Source organism: Pholis gunnellus (genome assembly GCF_910591455.1).
Source record: "Pholis gunnellus genome assembly, chromosome: 11".
Taxonomy (NCBI): Eukaryota; Metazoa; Chordata; class Actinopteri; order Perciformes; family Pholidae; genus Pholis; species Pholis gunnellus.
This window is the reverse complement of record NC_136538.1, coordinates 13,132,803-13,151,305: the sequence shown is the minus strand read 5'-3', so window position 1 is coordinate 13,151,305 and position 18,503 is coordinate 13,132,803. Positions and strand designations below refer to the sequence as shown.

Sequence of the window (18,503 nt, the reverse complement as noted above, 5' to 3'; positions counted from 1 at the left end):
CAGGGGCACGGAGTTGAGGCCTGCCAAGTATTTTTCGGTTGGCCGCCATGTCAGATATTTCATACCCCTGCAAAAAACTCTAGCCCTGCATTTAGAAAGTTAGAAGTTAAAGAGTCCATTAGCCCAAATTAGGAAAAGCTTCCAGGCCAAATACCTTTGGTTTTATTTATCCAGGTTTTAAAATATCTGTCTCTGCATTCTACCCCCAGGACGATGGGTTTTTTCCCTGTCCCTCTCAATAATCCACAGACATCAAAGGGAAACATTTTGAGTTCTACCAAAGAAAAAACATGTTGCTGTTTTCTGTCCTCTGAGCAACTCAGAAATGGAAATCTCAAAAATCGGTATTCACTAAACCAACATTACCTGTAAGGGTATTAAACCACTGGTTGTAAACATCTTTGGGTGATCCAACCCTTTCATGCAGGTATTTCGCTAAAGTGAACTTTACTCAGTAAAGTCTCTGTCAGTGTTTACTTAGTGTCAGACAAACCACAGTCAAGAAATCAGGATGTCGGCCATCGATGGCACAGAAACCTACTGATGAAGACGGGTTGCTATGGGGACTGCTGCCAAGTGGGGGCCCAAGCCGTCCTCTGAGGGAGAGAGAGAGACCTAGCACGTCGAAGGAGGTCATTCATAAGCAGAGACAAAGACAAGGAAACGACAAGACCAGCTCGGGCCATTAACAGCCTGCCAGACACACATGCATGCACAGACACAAACACACACACACACACACACACACACACACACACACACACACACACACACACACACACACACACACACACACACACACACACACACACACACACACTGCGCAGTATAATACAAACACTTAAAAGAAGTCACGAGGAGAAAAAAAACCTCATTCATGTCAAGTCTTTCAGCCAATCATACACAAAAAGTCAAAAGTTGAAAGAGTTAATTTGCGGGCTTTGTGGCACAAAAAGTTTTGGAACACCAGAGCGAGTTAACAAGTCTATCAATGTGCAGCACATGCAAAAGGGAAAATAGAAGGTATTGAATGGTAACAAAGTCAAAACAAGTAGGAATACTAAAACAGAGAGATGATTTAAAGATTTAATGATGCACATAAAGGTGCACATTATTTATTCTAGACCTCCTTCCCACAAACAATTCTTTCTTCTCACACTGAGCTACCGTTCCCTAAGCATCAAGCGATCAACAAACAGAAAACACAGCATCCCTCCAACACAAACAGAACAGGCAGTTCCGCATCAACACATAGTTGAAGCGGCTCTTTTATCTACAGTCAAAGCCATATAAAGAACGTAATCCCTCGTGTGTGCCTGCCATCCACACATTAGCACACAGAGATGTAATTATAGTGTTATTCTTTGTGTGTTTGTGCCTAATTGGTGTTATTTACATTTTCCCTCTTTTTGTCTCTCTTGTGAGTGTGCGCATATGCATGTGTGTCACCCAGCCAGTATTTCAGCGTGTTTGTTTGGGGTTTGTGTATATCAGCATACCAGTAGTCAAGCATTAACACGAAAATTAAAGACCTTAAAGAAGAGTGAGATCCTCTCTCCAATCCTTTGCCAGGGCTTCCTCGGCTCCCCTGTAGTGCAGGTACCACCACACCCTTCCCTCCTCCCTCCTCCCACCTCCATACCTCCCGGGGAGATACACAAGGGAAAACCTCTCTTAACCGTCCCCTCACCCGACCACGTGACACTGCACGTCAGCCATTAATGAAAGCAACACCCCTTCAAACAAGCCTGTGTTGTTGCCGGCATTTGTTTGTGGCAGCAACAAGCAACACGGTAATCGCAAAATACCTCTTTTCCTCCACCGCCCTCAACCCCCCCATCCTGAGCGCAAACCAGATGCTATTCCCCGGGGCCAGCTATCAGGCTAACTGCTCTGCACTCCTCCAACTCCGCTCACCTATCCCTCTGTTTTTCCTCCAACCCGCGGTCCTTCCTTCCTCCTGCTCTCCCACTGTGAAAAGACACTAATTACAGACATGGATGAGTAGATTACAGATCTAAAGTGCAGTGGAAGTGGGATGAGGAGAAGTCAGGGGTGGTGGGCTGGGGGCAACAGGTCGTTAACAGTGATGAATGCAACTCTATTTTCACTGTTATTGTTCACGGATGTTCTGCGCAGCGCCTCTCACCTCTGCGCTGCCGTTCCCATGGCTTCTGGTTGATGCCATCCATCACAGGCAGCTTTAACTAACTCTAACTATCTCTAATCATCTCTAATCAATTCCAATTATCTCTCCTCTGCCCCTCATGCATCAGTGTCACTGGTATCTCTCAGGCATGGGAAGAGACAGAGGAGCGGGGGTGTAGCTAAAGAGGTAGACTCTCAGAACAGAAAGCACAACACGTAGCACCGGAAAATATTTGTGCACTATTTTAATTCTCTGTTCTGTACATGAAACAAGACATACATACGGAAGTTTGAGCTTTGGCAGAATTATTTTAAAGGTTAAAAAGTTATTTATAAATATATATATTTTTTCTTTTCTCTATTTTTTAGTAGCCATTTTTCAATAAATGTTGTAGCAAGAACACTTGCATCAATTCTCTATCATCCCTTTGTAGTGGAAACTCATTACCCCGTTAGTGTAATGACTGCATGGGAGTGAATAAAAAACTCCCCACAAATCGACAGTCCTCTGCTCATTTAACCAACAGCCTTTCATCGACCCGGCTAGCTTTTCCTCAAAAGTTTAATGAGAGTAACAATCTCATCTGTTATCCCTCCCACCTCTATCCCCTACGTCCTTCTTTATGTTTGTCCTCTCTGCGGGATGTCTACGACAAAAAGCCACTTTGTTATACAAAGCCTTTTGTCAAACCCTCGCTCCAGAATGAGCAAAAAGAGGGGAAAAGAGGGGAGTCGAAGAGACGCAGAGGAAGAGTGTAAAAAGTCTCGAAAAAGGGAAGCGGGGCAATTAATCCTCCGTCCAAGAGAAGAGAAACCATCTGGGTTAGCGCTCCACCTGAGGGCAGCGGGCTTTCACGTTAACCTCTCTTGTTAGGATCATAAAGGCAAACTCTAACAAGCCCTGGTGAGCACTTTGAGCAAGTGCAAAGACACACACACACACACACATACATATGCAATCGTAGACTCTCTTTCTCTTTGTCTCTCTCTCTCTCTATCATCCTCAGACACATGCACACCCGCACACTCACACACAAATAACGCGCAATCCTTCCTCTGGGAGCTGAGAACCTTTTAAGTCCATTAAAAGCTGCAGGCGGGAGCGAGACAAGGCTGTAACCTAACCGCATCAGACTGGGACCAGAACCTACGGTTCTGGAGTTAAGAAACACATTAGGAAAAACCATTGTCTTCTACTGCTCTCCTGATCCCACGCTACTGGACCTAATTTTTAACAAGCACTAGAAGTCTTTCATAAAGTAACAATTGTCATTCAGGGACCATTCGAGTCCGTGGCCCAGGATTGTACATTTGCTTTAACTGCTGAAGAATGTACGGCATTTCCACACCTGAAAAGCTTTAAGTTCCATTACAGTTCCCTTTTATCCAGCCAAGGATAAAGTACAAATGAGTGTATACACAGACACATATCGAAACGATTAAGCAATGTTAAACAAAGTCTCATTCTCCAGAACATGGCAGAAAAGCCAGGGCTGGGTTTAGAATAATGAGCGTGAAGTTAGATTGGATGAAACAGGGGAGCTGTGTTAGCACAATCCTCTGGCTGTTGGCAGAGCACGCTGCTCCAAATGGACTAATCACGCTTGTTCAAGGCCATCCGCTGGTCTGGAAGGCCTCGGTCTGCTCTTTGTCTGTTACAGCTAGACAACCTAGGGCTGCTCAGTGTAAGTGAGCCACAAGCAGGATAGCCTTGCCCCCCAAAGGATGAGGCTTTGCCCTCAAGCCCCACAGGCTGGCTTTGGTTTAATGATGGGTGACGTGAGGAGACAGTTGTGAGGAAGTGACAGATAGATTCAAGATGGCGTTAAAAACCAAACACAAGATAAACAGATGGAGGGCTGAGGCCAGGATCATAGGTTGGTAGTCCCACTTTGTGGATTGAAGGATTGAAGTGAAGGAAATGATTTTTCCACGTCCCACTGTTCCATTATTCCCAGATGCTCCAGGTAATCTGAACTGGAATAATGGGAGCCGGAATGATCAACGAGCAACAAGGACACTGATTATCCCAAAGAAAGGACAAAAATAACATTTAGAGCTGTTGCAGATGGGGATATGAATTTAGCATTACTGTGGGATTTTCTCCCTGCTTGGGGCACATGGGTGTAAGAATGTGTGGGTGTGAGACAGTACTGGGTTGGCCTTAACTAGTGGAGATGATGACACATCTCATTCCTATGGTGGAGGTATATGAGTCCACCGGCAGAGTGAGCTTTGGGGACTTCTCCTGTGACATAAAACGACCTCATTAGGTAACACAGACATCCTCTCACCTAAGTCTAATGTGTCCCTCAGTTCCAGTCCCAATGTCACACCAACTCTCTGTCACCAGTGGATTCTCTCACAGACAGACTAGCACAGAGAAACTTCAGATGACTTGGCACAAAGGCCCAACGATGTGCAAATAACTCAGATTTCCACTCATCCAGTTCATTTTGTCTTACAGACAGCAAGTACAGTGGAATTCCCAGTGTACACTTCACACACTTCATCTAATAACTCTGAATGCTAATGAGACCTGATGGCATTCCAGCAAAGTGCAATTGAAGCTTAAGTGTTCTTTGATTGTGTTTAAACCAAACCAAACCGAAGCCAACATTCGTCAGACTTGTTGAGATCATGCTGTGCAGTATGTTGTTTTAGCACATACGATCTCTGAGCAACAGTGGTGGCTTGCATAATAAAGAAAAGACAAAGAGAGGCGGCATGTGCACTCACAGAAAAGAAAAAGCTGTGTGCTCAGTTGAAATAAAAAAGTTAATGTACTTACAGTCGAGATAGGGCAGGGTTCTTCTGAAACAGCAACTCAGGAAGCTGCTGCAGTTGATTACGGTTCAGCCGCCTGCGGCAGGGAAAACATATGATCAACCAGTGAGTTTGTGTGTGTGCCTATGCATGCGTGCCCTTGTGTAGGCTGTGAATAATTTCTGCTAGCTGCCATAGAATCGGCTTAGCCACAGGCTATTGTGTTTCAGTGCGCTATGAATGTCACATAAATATCCAACTGAAAGTTCAGGGGAATTAAACTTCTCGTCGGAGACAGCGCCGTAAATTATCTCTGCACAGTTAAATTACGACGCTGCGCCTAGTAGAATTCAGTGCTCTGCTGACTTTCCCAGAGTAACAGAACAGCAACATTCCCATTCAAACAAGTGAATTACATCCACCAGTTATCTGAGCATGAAGAGATTTTATCTGGGGCAAACTATCAAAACAAGATGTTTCTAAATAAAATTAAGAGAAATGGATGAGCCTATTCAAGCCCAAGGAAGCACCGACAGGAAAGGTGGTTGGCAACAGACTCCGTGTCAAACAACTAAGGTCCAAGACTGGCAGGCTTTATGCAAATACAACAATTAAGTCAATGAGGAACAGACTGTTGCTAATCTGTTGGAAACCACAACTCTCTTCTCCCTGAATGGCCCATTGGAGGCACATGGGAGTGAATGCAGCGGCTGTGGCACAGAGAGGCTGCAAATCTGAAAGGCAGGCAGCTGCCATTCCTTCGGACACATTCAGACAGATGTTGGGACCTGAGCCACTCACTGTATACACCGGGAAGAGTGCTTGGCCAGCTGAGGTGGAGATTTAGTGTGTAATGGGCATTAATGGTCTGCTGCCACTCCGTTCAAACTAAACTGTACCTGCTGGTGGGGTAGTGGTTTTTAAACATTAGAGAAAGGAGCCGACTAATATCCACATTGGTCTGGCACACGGATACGTCTACCAAGTGTTCGGGATCCGATGAATACGGAGGAGGAGAGGAGGGGAGCTGTTCATGGCCTGGGGTTTGGTCATGTAAATGTTAATGTGGGCTTCAGATTGGGGGAAAGTCTTTTATAAAATAACCGCTATGTGTGCATGACGGCATGTGTGCATAAAGTCATCTGCTGTGCAGGTTTCCATGTGGGTAGCACTATTGATTTGCTAATGAGCTGGTTGAGGTGTGGTCGACTGTGTTTGTCTGTGTTTTCCCAGCCGTTTTACAAGCTGTCGAGGAGTCCCGGTGCTGTCCAGATGAGCCAGGGTCTGCGGTGGGAGAGGCCTCTTAAGCCCACACATCCCACTGAGGGCATTCCTGTCAGGCAAAGCTAATAAAAAAAAATTCTCCCAGCCCACGCCGTGCCCTCTCAGCACCATCCGACCACAATGAAATGACAGGGAAGAGCATCACACTTGATATACCATTTACGGCCCGTTCCTCCTGTTAGTCTCATTACACTGACACAAAATATTGAATACAGATCAGTAATGGCATTTTTATTTGAAGTTAAAGAAGAATTAAAATGTGTTATTTCTGGTCAGGCCATCTACTGACAACCCTGGGTGGTACTCACAGTCTCTCCAGCTCCTTCATGTCATCAAAGGCCCCACGCTCGATCACAGTAATCTGATTCTCCATCAGCTGCCTGCAGAGAGAGGACAGAAAGAGAGCCTCAGAGACGACGTGATACAGTGTGGCTTTGACTTTTTTATGACTCTGTAAAAGGTCACTCAGGCTTTAACAAAGTAAAGGAGGCTTTGGGTGGCGGGCCTTCTTGCAGTATGTATATTCAAGCTGGGTGTAGTATATTATACACACACACACACACACGCGCACACACACACACACACATAGAGGGCAGTGGTGTGGACTGAGGGCACAGTGTGGAATCTTGGCAAAGGAAGCAGGAATAGCAGCCAGGAAAGTTTCTAAGGTGGCTCAGAGAGTGTGGGTCCGGGCTCTGGTGTGGTCCACTGGGTGTAGTGGCTGGGTGGAGACGAGACGAAAGGTAGGCAAGGGGTCAGAAAGTGTGAGGGGGGGGAAACTGAGGTGGCCTCCAAGGTTTTTACAATTGGCACAAGCAAGGGAAAGTAAGCTGTGTGTTTATGTGTGCCTGTTGGATAGCATAGTTGGAGAGTATCAAAGATGCAGGCAGGAGATCAAGGCTATTAGACATACAGACATGGATGCATGCAAACATAAGGTCAACACACACACAAGCAGGAACACATCCTTTCCTCAACTACATTGCCAAAGCTAATGCACAAGTTTGGATGGTTTTGGAAGTGTTACAATAACACAAGGCCAGGAAGGAGAGAAAAAAGTCCAGCAGCTTTAGAAGCAACAAGAGCTTTCCTTCATTACGTATACAACTGTTCTGTGTTGAAGGCAAACCTCTCATGTCTCCTGTGAGGCCATGCAGCGCTGCAACTCAGCAGTCTGGGCTTCCTCCCCATCGAATATAAATGCTAATCACTGCTCGCACTCCATAAACATAGAGAGAAAAGCGCAATTCACCTCCGATCTCTTTCTCATGAATTTAGATGGAAGTGAATAAAATTGTGATGAGTATTTTTGAATTGAGAAAACTTTTTTACTGACAGTCGGAAAGCATGAAGCCTCCGGCTTTTCTATATCTTTCTTTCTACTTTTCGATTGTTTCTTGTTGTATTGCTTTTCCTCTCTCTCACACACAGACACACACACACACACACCTCGACACACACACAAACACACTGCTGATGTAGACCAGCTAAGTACCCAGAGCCAGACAAATGGCGGTAAATCAGCTGTGTTGATTTTAGACTGACAGGATAGATGGCAGCTGACTGTAAAGATAAACCTCTGTTCCTGTTTAGCTCCTTCTGAGGGTTGCCCAGGGGTCAGAGGTCAACCCACTGTTAGTCACACAGAGGTTGACCCCCCAGTACACAGAGACAGACTTCACACAGACATGCCATGCACCTACACCATGTTAATCATGTATATAGTTGGCTGGCATTTCAGAAAGCGAGCAGTGTGTGTGTGCATGTGTGTGTGTTACGCGTAGCACAGTGGTGGCTGTGAGGGACTTAGAGACTTTACAGCAAGGGAGGTGCAGTGCTGTCTTCAGTAACCCTGCAAGGAGATGTTTCCTTCTTACGTGCCGGTGACAAGCTGCCAACATGAAGGCATTCAACCTCCACATGGGACTATAAGGTGGTGCACGAAAGGGGGCATGCATGGGAAGACGAGAGGGGACAAGGAGCAGACGGGCGGGTAACCATGAGACTAGAAAATAGTCAGGCTCTGCTGGGTAGTAGGAATTATGTGCAGCTCATGTTACATTTAAAACATGTTCAGGTCTACACAGCTTCCCCTCTGGCAGTGTTTGTAACACCTATAGCACGCATACAGACACTTTCACAACTACTTTAATACCTGTGCTGTTTAAAGTGCTGTTTAATTTCAACACATAGGGAGTCAATGACTTCACCTTAATGTGTTAACTGTGTTGAGAACCTATTTAGGACTGGTGCTTGTGTACACATTACATGTTGATGTGTGGGAACAGAGGGCAAGTGTGTGTGTGTGTGTGTGTGTGTGTGTGTGTGTGTGTGTGTGTGTGTGTGTGTGTGTGTGTGTGTGTGTGTGTGTGTGTGTGTGTGTGTGTGTGTGTGTGTGTGTGTGTGTGTGTGTCTGAGGGACAATAAGTGCTACTACAACATACAGAATGCGGTGAGAGAGAAGTCCATTACTTCGCTAGCTGCAGTCACTCAGTAGCTTAATGTACTCTGGAGTAGGACTCTTGACAGAAGCATCTCCACTTCACTGGGTTTATGCTAATTTGAGCAGCAAAGCTGTACAACTTGTGTGATCCAATGTTAGCTACAGCTCAGATATGCATGAATCGATCAATTCAGACACGGACATGCGCCACAGATACACATACAAACATCTCATCATCACACATGAACATGAAGTACTTACAAAACTCGGATGTACTTGAGTCCAGCGAAGTCACTCTTGGTGATGCGTGTGAGGTTATTCCCATTCAGCTCCCTGCAAAGACAGACATGCAAAGATGTATGAATAATTAATCTTTATTCTCCCAATCTCAGCTTGATGACTAAAGGTCATGATGGCACAAATGCATCTTTTTCTACGGATGCCTAAGTCAAAATCTTATCTGGAGCTTTGCATCACACACAACCACACACTTCAGGCCTACACATAAACAAAAAGCATGATACTGGTGTAATGCTGTCTTTAATTGCTGCTGTTTTTATGAAATGCAAATTTCTACAGATGTTACATGTAACATATATTGAAGGGAATCAGAAAGGTTGTGTTAGAGGGAAGTTCACACTCAGTTTCAATTATACTGAGAGATATTAGGTCCTGTTAAAATGGAAGACACATTTGAGCTGCCTGTTTGTCTTTCTATTCCAGCCCTCTCCCACCAACACCCACAACCCCCCTCTCTTTCTCTGTCCTTCTACTATTGGTGAGGATTAGCAGGAGCCAGCGGAGGGGATTTGGGTAGGGCCACAAGGCCAGAAAGCTAAGTGCTGTGGATATAATGGAAGCAGGCTCCCTGCTGTGAGCTGGCCATTGCTGCAAAAGAAGAGACTAAATAGTTGAAAAGAGAGAGGTTTTAAATATACTGCCGAGTCCTGAAAAGTTAACCATCATCTAATGGCTGACAATAATTATTTATAAAGTGTTATGTATTTGATAACTCTAAATAGCATGACAACCTCACTGGTTCAGTTACCTCTGCTGACATAAGACAGGTTTGTATTGTCCTTTGTTGCTGCAAAAGACTGTGCAAGATTTATATTTAACCTCAGTAGCAGATTGTATTCTCTTGACGGGGGAAAAAAGCAGGCAAAGCATGCAAGTGTTTCTCTGCGCTACTGCACGCTCTAAGCATTATGAGTCCACCCTACCCTGACTCCCCCCCCAACCCCAAAGCACAACCAAAAAAACTGGTTCCAAATCTACGCCGAAAGCGCTGGTCTCTCTCGCTCAGTCACTCTCTCCTTCTATAGTCTAATGACCACTCCAGGGACTGTAGCGCTATGCAGTACGAATGAGAACGGTCATTATAGACAGATGGTGAGAGTGTGTGTGTGTGTGTGTGTGTGTGTGTGTGTGTGTGTGTGTGTGTGTGTGTGTGTGTGTGTGTGTGTGTGTGTGCGTGTACACAGGTGCATCGACAGGCCAAGCGACAGGGCCACGGGAAATAAATAATGGACTGGCCTTCATTAGCCTGGGCTCCGATACACACATGTGGTGCTCATTACAGGTGCTTACGCAGATAGGCACTCACACATACACCCACACACACAATTCTGGATTCCCAATGTCTTATCTTCAGGGTGGTCATTGCGGATGACACACTGAGGACATTAAAAAAGAGGAAGATAGAAGAAGAAAAAGGGGAGAAAGATGGTTAAAGTGAGGGCCGGCAGGGGGAATATGTGGGGAAATGACTGAAGTAAAAAAAAAGAAGAAAGTGAAACCACACTTTTCTCCTCCAGGAATGAGGTCTTGCTTTATCCTGTAATAAGAGACATGCAATAGTTTCTGCATGTACTCTGGAGTTGACTAATTGAAGCCGTTATGCAACAACATCTCAAAGTGTTTTGTTAGCTGAGGTCTGGTAATTGAACCAAATATAAATTTTCCTGGAAACGTCTTCAAACTATGATGAATTATCCTGCTGAGAGTAGCCATCTTTTAAGCCAAATTGGCCGTGCACCTGTTCAGCAATGGCGTGACATTTAGGCAATGCTCAAATGCCACCAGCAGACTATGATGCTTTAGCTAGTCAGAATCCACACTGTTTATGACATATTATGACCTTTACCATTGGCATTTTGAAGCCATGCAATGTTTTCAAGTCCTTGAAAATTGCCCAGGTAATAATGGTCCCACTGTGACTCATTTGCTACAAGGACTGATGACTTGTGCATGTTGCCATGACCTTCTGTATTCAACTGTTATATCTGCTGTAAAGAACACATTTAGGAAATACATTGTCTTTCACATGCATTTTGCATAAAAAAAGGAACCGTTCCTCATAAAGTGGACACTGGCTTTATAGCCCATATATAGTGTTAAAGCTCCTGGTGTTTGACACATCTGAGGATGTCTGCTGACCCATGGGAGTATTCTGTCTCTGGGGAAACTTGTCAAGTTACTCTCCTGTCTGTAAGGATGCTCTGTTTATCTTGCTGATGGAAAGAGGCTGGGATTTACATCAGTTTTGACCGGGAAGTAATTTTTGCACACACACACACACACACACACACACACACAGAGTAGTGGAGTATACATGGTCGGTGAACTTTGGTGCTCAGTTCTGCATGGATGAACACATCTATGTGAACCCACAACTAAAATACAGAAAGGCAAGAGAATATGGACTCTAGACGTGCATAAAGTCAAGAGTCTGGAGTCAGCGGTACTCGTCTCTGTGTTGATTCCATTTTTAAATAAGGGCACGATGTAATATGTGGTGTCAAAACATCAAAGACAAATCTGCTGTTCATTAGCTACAATATCAGACACTGCTACTTTCTTTGTTTTACAATCAAAGGAGTCTAAGCAATGGCTTTTGGCACAGCAGCAAAGGCACGTCACTCCTTTCATAGACAGATGTTTTGTAGTACTGACTTTGGGTGGGTTTTCACATTACAGTACTGCAGTATTACTTCTGAGGCAGAAAATTATTAGGTGTCATTCCCAGTTCTTATAGCGAACGATTTCCACCTCCAAATGAATCCAGCCCATCCTCTGGAACCTCTGCAAGGATTCCCAGTGCTGACACGCATCCTGGAGAGCAGTCGATTTATGACATCACTATCAAATCCCTCTTCATCTTCCACCTAAAGCCGATTGATGCATGGGAGTACTTCCTGGTGCACCTTCCCTCGGGTGGACACGCGGAAGCTATGCTCCACCGTTCCACATCTCTATAATTCAAAGGGGCTCCGAGCGCTGCTCAATTCTGAAAAACTCATTATGTTTATTTCTGCCAGCTGCTGGGGTCCCTCGGCTGAGGGGGACCTGTTTTGAATTGAGCAACATTACATGAAATGAAACCCCAAGACAAAAGGGACGATAAGCAAACAGACTGGCTCACCAAGGCCTGCGTACAGACACACTCACACGGATACAAATATCCACATGTGCTCTGCTTCTTACACACACACACACATAGACCGTTTAAATATACCGTATCAAGGAATGGAGACAAGAACACCTACTGCCATGAACACAAACAGTGCCCGTGGGAAAGGCAATTGTGTTTTGTTGGGAGCTAGACAGAGCAAAAGAACATAATGATCACAAGACAAACTACTGTATAGCCTTTCAGCAACACCAAGCTTCAGTTTGACAGTCTTATGCTTGCGGCCACAAAACAATTGGCAATGCAAAACTTACTCACAGGCTGTGGCAATACGTAGAATGTAGTGAGGGTTACAAACATGGCTAGCAGGCTAACAAAGGCATTTCGCAACTTGAAATTAGTACACCTTTTATGAAACACTTAATTCCCTGTCTTAACACTCACTCATACAGTTATTCATGCAAGGACAAACATGATAAGCCTTCTTCTAGAGGACAAACTGGACATTGGTGAGTCTTGCTATTTTGCAAGACACAGTTCATTCAAACTGAACTCGTTGGAGGTAAACACATCTCTCCCCCACGCTTTTTTGAATTTACACTCAAATGAATTATCGAGGTGCATATTATTTTGCAATGCAGTCATTCTGTATCACTGTTGTGGGAACCACATGACCATTTGTCCTGAGCAGCTTTAGCCTGGCAGGGAAGACAGAAGCCAGCTGATTGAGGATCGGTGGCACAGTGCCTTTCCAAACCCCTCGCTGTGGAAACAATCCGATGATCAGAAGCCTGAGGTCCTGTACAGACCGAGCGTGGATGCTCATTAACCACAATCACACACCGATGACGCTATTTGATCAGACCAGCAAGCACTGTCCCTAATGAATGAACTGAACAGGTTGAGAAGTTGCGGAAGAGTGAAGCATTCCTCCTCCTCCAGACTCTACGGCATAAGGACGTGACAGCCGTGAAACATGCAGGAGGAGAGAGGGGGGGGGGGGAGACAGTCACTCTAAGAGAAGACAGTCTTGTTAGCTGCCTGAGAGCGACGTTGAGGAGCAGTTTAGTGTTGCGAGTATCACCGCGAAGCTGTGAGGAGCTGACGGGCTGTCTGGGAAACGTCGGTGTAGAAATGAGGCCCGGTAGACTGTGACCTACATAGGTCCAACAGGCTACAGAACCAGGCAGTACCATCTGGGTTCACAACACCCTCCTAAACAAAGATAGAGAGACTGAGAAAGTGAAAGAGAGAGAGAGAGAGAGAGAGAGAGAGAGAGAGAGAGAGAAAGCAGACCACCATGACCAAAATAACACACTTAAACGCAACTGGAACACTTCTGTCCACACTAAGAGGTCAAAATTCTGCTCAGCTTGAACAAAACATTCCCTCTCCATTGAAATGTGGCTTTCAGACGAGCAGTTAAGGCCCTCCACTGTACATGTTTAGTGTGTGCGTGTGCGCAAAGACGTCTGAGAGTATTTTACCGTCTCTCGGGCTCCTGAAGGGCTATTTACAGTTTTCATTCTGCTCAGTCAGGCCTCAGGAGCAAGATTACTGATAGGAAAGGTAAACATCAAGCAGATCCGACACATGCATTGCACACAGACACACACACACACACACAACCGCTTCTCGGAGCCTTGACCTGCGCAGGATCTCCTGCATCTTGCAGAGGTACTTATTGTATAAACGGCTACAGGTACAAGTCAGGGACCAAAACTGTATGTTTCTGTTCCTTACCTGGCCTTCACACGTCAACTACAACCTTGAAAAGGAGACTCAAGAGTTTTTTTTTCATGTAGCAGATGCTGCCGTAAGCAAAAACTAGACACATAGCAAGAGAGACCGCGAGATGTGAAAAAAAGGAGCCACGCAAAAGACAATGGAGGAAAGTAGCATACAGCCACTTTCTGATCGAACATTGATAACTTATAACACTCTCTCAGGCCGAAGCGAATCAATAAAACATCTGTTCCAATGTGTGTTACTGCCACAGGCTGGAAAAAGAACACACACGGGGCTGCAGTAGAGGCAGAGACTGAAGGGTCTTTCATGGTTTGTACTGTAACTGTAGTTTGTTCAGTGACAGACGCTGAGGTTCTGTTGTGGCTTTGAGTCTCGCTTGAAGCTATTTAGGCCGTATGAATGTGTACTTTGACTGTAAAGTGGATCATGTGGACAGAACATCTGCTCTGCCACATCTATTATGTTTCAGCTATCCCACACAGAAGACTGAGAAGACGTTTGCCTGACAGATGTGCGCTGACGACTGGTAATTTGATGGATGCTGCATGTGTGCTGGAAACTGTCTGTTGATCCCTGAGAATAAAGAGTTGTTCTGTGTACGGTCCGCTCCCCCCACTGAGCGCGTTCATATCTACATTCCTCCAGCTCTTTACAAAGATTAGCTCATCCAGCAGATAACCCCACTGCAAAAGCCGGAATGAAAAGGCAATTAAGTGATTAGTCAATCAAGTAATTGTTCTGTTCACTTTCTAAACAAATAATGCCAAACATTCACTGGTTTCAGCGGCTAAAATGTGATAATTCGTTGCTTGAATAGTCTAACCAAAGCTCTATGTAATTTTGACTGACGGTCCGATAAAGCAAGACATTTGAAGTAGAGGTGCACAGACTGCATAGAATTGAATAGATCCATTGTCATCATTACCCGATCCAGATATTTGAGTCAGTATCGGCCCGGTATTCAATATCCGTATCGGGCCGTATCAGAAAATAAGTGTAAGGTTAATCGATGAATGTATTTTTTGAGAATTAAGGCCGACTTCAGCAAAGTACATCAAGACACTCCAATGTTGCAATGAGCAAAGCACTGAAAAGACAAATGCGCAAACTGATGATGCAGATCTAAAGTGGCTCTTGAGTCTGGCTTGCTGCCCATAATTTCCTCTCAAACTTGAATCACATCAAAAGCTTCTTGACTAGTGTGAAATGTGGATTATCAAGGCATGTCCACAACGCCAAGAGAGTGTTCACTGATGTGCGTATACCACACACACACACACACACACACACACACACACTTCACTCTTCATTGCCAGCTTCTTACTGGCTAGCCAGGAGGGTTAAAAGGAAAGATGGACTTCTGAGAGATGAAAGGTGATCTAGGTGGATTCTCCTAATTCGATTTTCATGGTCTACTGAGATACAGCCACTTTTAGATAAGCGCGCAAAGCAATCACGCATGTACGCTCACATTATGCACATGCTCACACACTTCATATATAAGGTATTCTTTGGCACACGCACAGCCCGTTGATGGGGTCACTTCTTAGCGCTCATGAGTGCAATCACACTTCCATAAAGTAGCCGCGCTCATCAGGAGAGCAGGCCGGTAGGTGTTGGGTGAGTTTAGACACACAGCAGCTGGCTTTGATGCTCAGCAGTCTGTCATCACTCTGCTTAGACGAGCAACACTCTTATGGTATATGGATGTCAAATTTAATAAAGGAGACAAAACGCTTCGACCAATTGAACAACAAAGACAGCACAGAGAGCCACAAGATGAACTACTTTGGCCCACAGTGCTTATATTACTACAGCTATAGCGATGGCGTCCACCTTAGTATTCAGTACAAGAGAAAAGAGCACAGCTGTGTAGTGCAGGCAGTAAATTGAAATGACTCAGTCCCAGGCCTGTCATTTCACAATCCTCCACTGAGCATACACATTCTCTGAATGATCTTCATTCCAGGCATTATCACCCCTCACGGGATTATCCGCTATGAAGATGGATATATTAGGCTGTAAAAAAGGACCTGTATGAAATTCAGTCCGCCTTTTTCCTTAATAAATAACATAATCTCCTTTATTCATTCATAAGCTTTGTGGTTGAGTTACATGTCTTCCCTCCTCGTTGCCGTAATCCCTTCATTACCACCTCAGTCGTGCCAGCCTCGCCTTGACGGCTCTTCTCAGCCCGCTCTCGACCCCGACAGCTCCACCCCTCACCCCACTTCTTTGTCTTTTTCCCCACCTCACTCTTTCCACTTTAGTCACATAGCCAGAGTTGGCAGGTAGTGGGCAGGCTGTGTTTGGTCTTGTCAGGGTAAATTATGAATCAGGTGACCGGTTTAGCTGTCAGTTGTACCAGCTATGTGCCGGTGCCAAAAACACCGCAGGCATTCCCTGGCACATGCTCACACACTCTCCACCTCCGACCCCTCCTAATACATAACCATGGTCATCGAAGCAAGGGAGCCCCTCATCTTTCACTACCACCAAACCTCATGTGTTTTCATCTAACATTACTTATTCACTGCACGCATGCTCACACATGGAGGCACATGCTCAGGTTTATGAACAAACACAAGTGAACCTCGGATTTATACAGGCACGCAGGAAAAACAGACACACAAACACACACATATGGTGTGCAGCCTCCTCCTCCTCCTCCTCCTCCTCCTCCTCCTCCTCCTCCTCCTCCTCCTCCTCCTCTATTCTGGAGGAGCTCCAACGTGCCCCCACATCTCAGCACAGGGTAAAATACATCATCACTAAACTGGCTTTTTGCAATTATCAGATGAGACACACACTTATCTAAACAGCAGGCCTGTTTGCAGGATGACGCAGGGAGAGAAAAAGGCTGCAGGTTTGTTCAACACCTGTCAACCTAAAAGCTTGACTAAGAATCTTTACTGTCTGTGAAAGTCCCTTTAATCAACCATAGAGATGCTGATTTTCTCTCAGCATAGCCTGATGTCAATGTGATCCAAATGTGTTATTTTTTTCAAAGCAGATGAATAAAGACAAGGAAGATGAGAGACAAGGAAAGAGACAGAGCGAAAGGATTGATGCAAAGAGGGAGCAGAGGGGGAGGGAGCGGCCGGTGGCCGAAACGAGGCAGGGTGTGATTTTAATACATGGAGCTCACAGACTCATTACGGGCTTCAGTCTGAGGAGCGCAGGGGTCAGACCTGATCCAAACCCACACTGACAAGTGCAAATGGGATTTTGCTGTCTGTCTCAACACCTTCCATCCACACACCCCGCCCCATAAACACGCACACGCGCACACACTTTCTACCAAAACCAACCCCCTCCTTGTATAAAACACACACTCTCCCACCCATAAGCATCACCCTGCATACATAAGCCCAAACGCACATATGCATTCTCACTGATATCCATAAACAAAGTGAAGTGCAAACCCCATCTATTTTGTTAGCATTCTCTAGTCTGCATCTACTTTCCTTACCAACGTTAATACTGCGCCGCCTCCTTCCATTAAAGTGAGGCAAGTCCAATTTGCAACATTACACATTTGAAATGTTTGTGATTTAAATGAGTTCCTACAAAGACAAAGTTCCTGTTAACATTTCGTCCTAGAGGTGAGGTCCACCAACTTCTGGAACAATTTTACAAAAAAACTTGACCAACTCATTACTCATCTTTGACCCCGGGAGCGTTTGCACAATTTCTTTAACGTGAACACTCATTTTCCAAATGCGAGCACATAAATCTAGCGATGCACATGGGACCATCATGTGAGGCAGGGTGGGCTGCGTTGACGTACACAATCACCTTGATGAATCACCCTATGTAACCAGCTGCACAAGAGGATAGTCTCTTTTGTTAAGTAGTGCCTCTCCGTAGAGACTGGCTATGTTCTACATGACCTACACACACATCTAAAACACGCACCCCCCCCCCCCCCACACACACACACACACACACACACACACACGTCCCTTAAAAAAGGCAACGACCCAGGAATAATTTACACATGACCTTTCTACGCATCATGTTTAAAATGCAGCATCCTGAGTGTGCTAGACGAGCTTGAAACGATAAAGCCCCCTGCTCTACACAACCTATGAATGCACAAATAACTTTTAACACATAAATGCTCTTGAGTGGAGGGTAAGGGTATATTTCCAGTGTCTATGGCCATTCATGTAAAAGGAAACCACAAAATGACCGTGTTTCCGCTCTGCTTCAATGTTGAACCGGCGTGTAAGCAACCCGGAAACATGAAAATGGCAACAAACAAAAAAAGGTGTTCTTAGAAATTAAATATGAAAAGCATAAAATATGCAGCCAGCTCCCACTATGCCAACGCTGCCTTTGACACAGGCTTTCTCTCCGCCGTCACCGTCGCATGTTTTATTCAGGACTGATATTCTAAAAGCTGAAATAGAACAATCTATTTCCCCTCGCACTCCTCACTTTTGATTTGCTGATGAATATTTCAAAGGAATGTGAGAAAAGAGAGAAAAACTCCACTCTGCAAGCCGGCGTCTGCCTCACCTCTCCCTCCATCTCCCATCCTCCCTCCGTTTTACAAGACAGCTACGTGATCCTCGTGCAAGACTCACTTAAGTAGCAGATTTGCTTAATTTTCTACATGATTTAACAATTTGTGGAGTGAGTGTTCAGGGGCATGAGAAGGGGCTGAGAGGGGAGTCTTTGTCCCAGGAGTGGAGG

At 45.1% G+C, this 18,503-nt stretch overlaps 1 protein-coding gene across 1 annotated transcript in view; it reads right to left on the bottom strand.

The window, feature by feature from the left end:
- Window positions 1-18,503, bottom strand: part of slit1a (slit homolog 1a) — a gene marked incomplete at its 5' end in the record, with an annotated part of 81,661 nt that overhangs the window by 62,323 nt on the left and 835 nt on the right. The window contains 3 exons of the mRNA XM_079168498.1: window positions 4,940-5,011; window positions 6,507-6,578; window positions 8,903-8,974. Of these exons, the coding sequence (XP_079024624.1) occupies window positions 4,940-5,011; window positions 6,507-6,578; window positions 8,903-8,974 (216 nt within the window). The remainder of the gene's footprint in view (window positions 1-4,939; window positions 5,012-6,506; window positions 6,579-8,902; window positions 8,975-18,503) is intronic.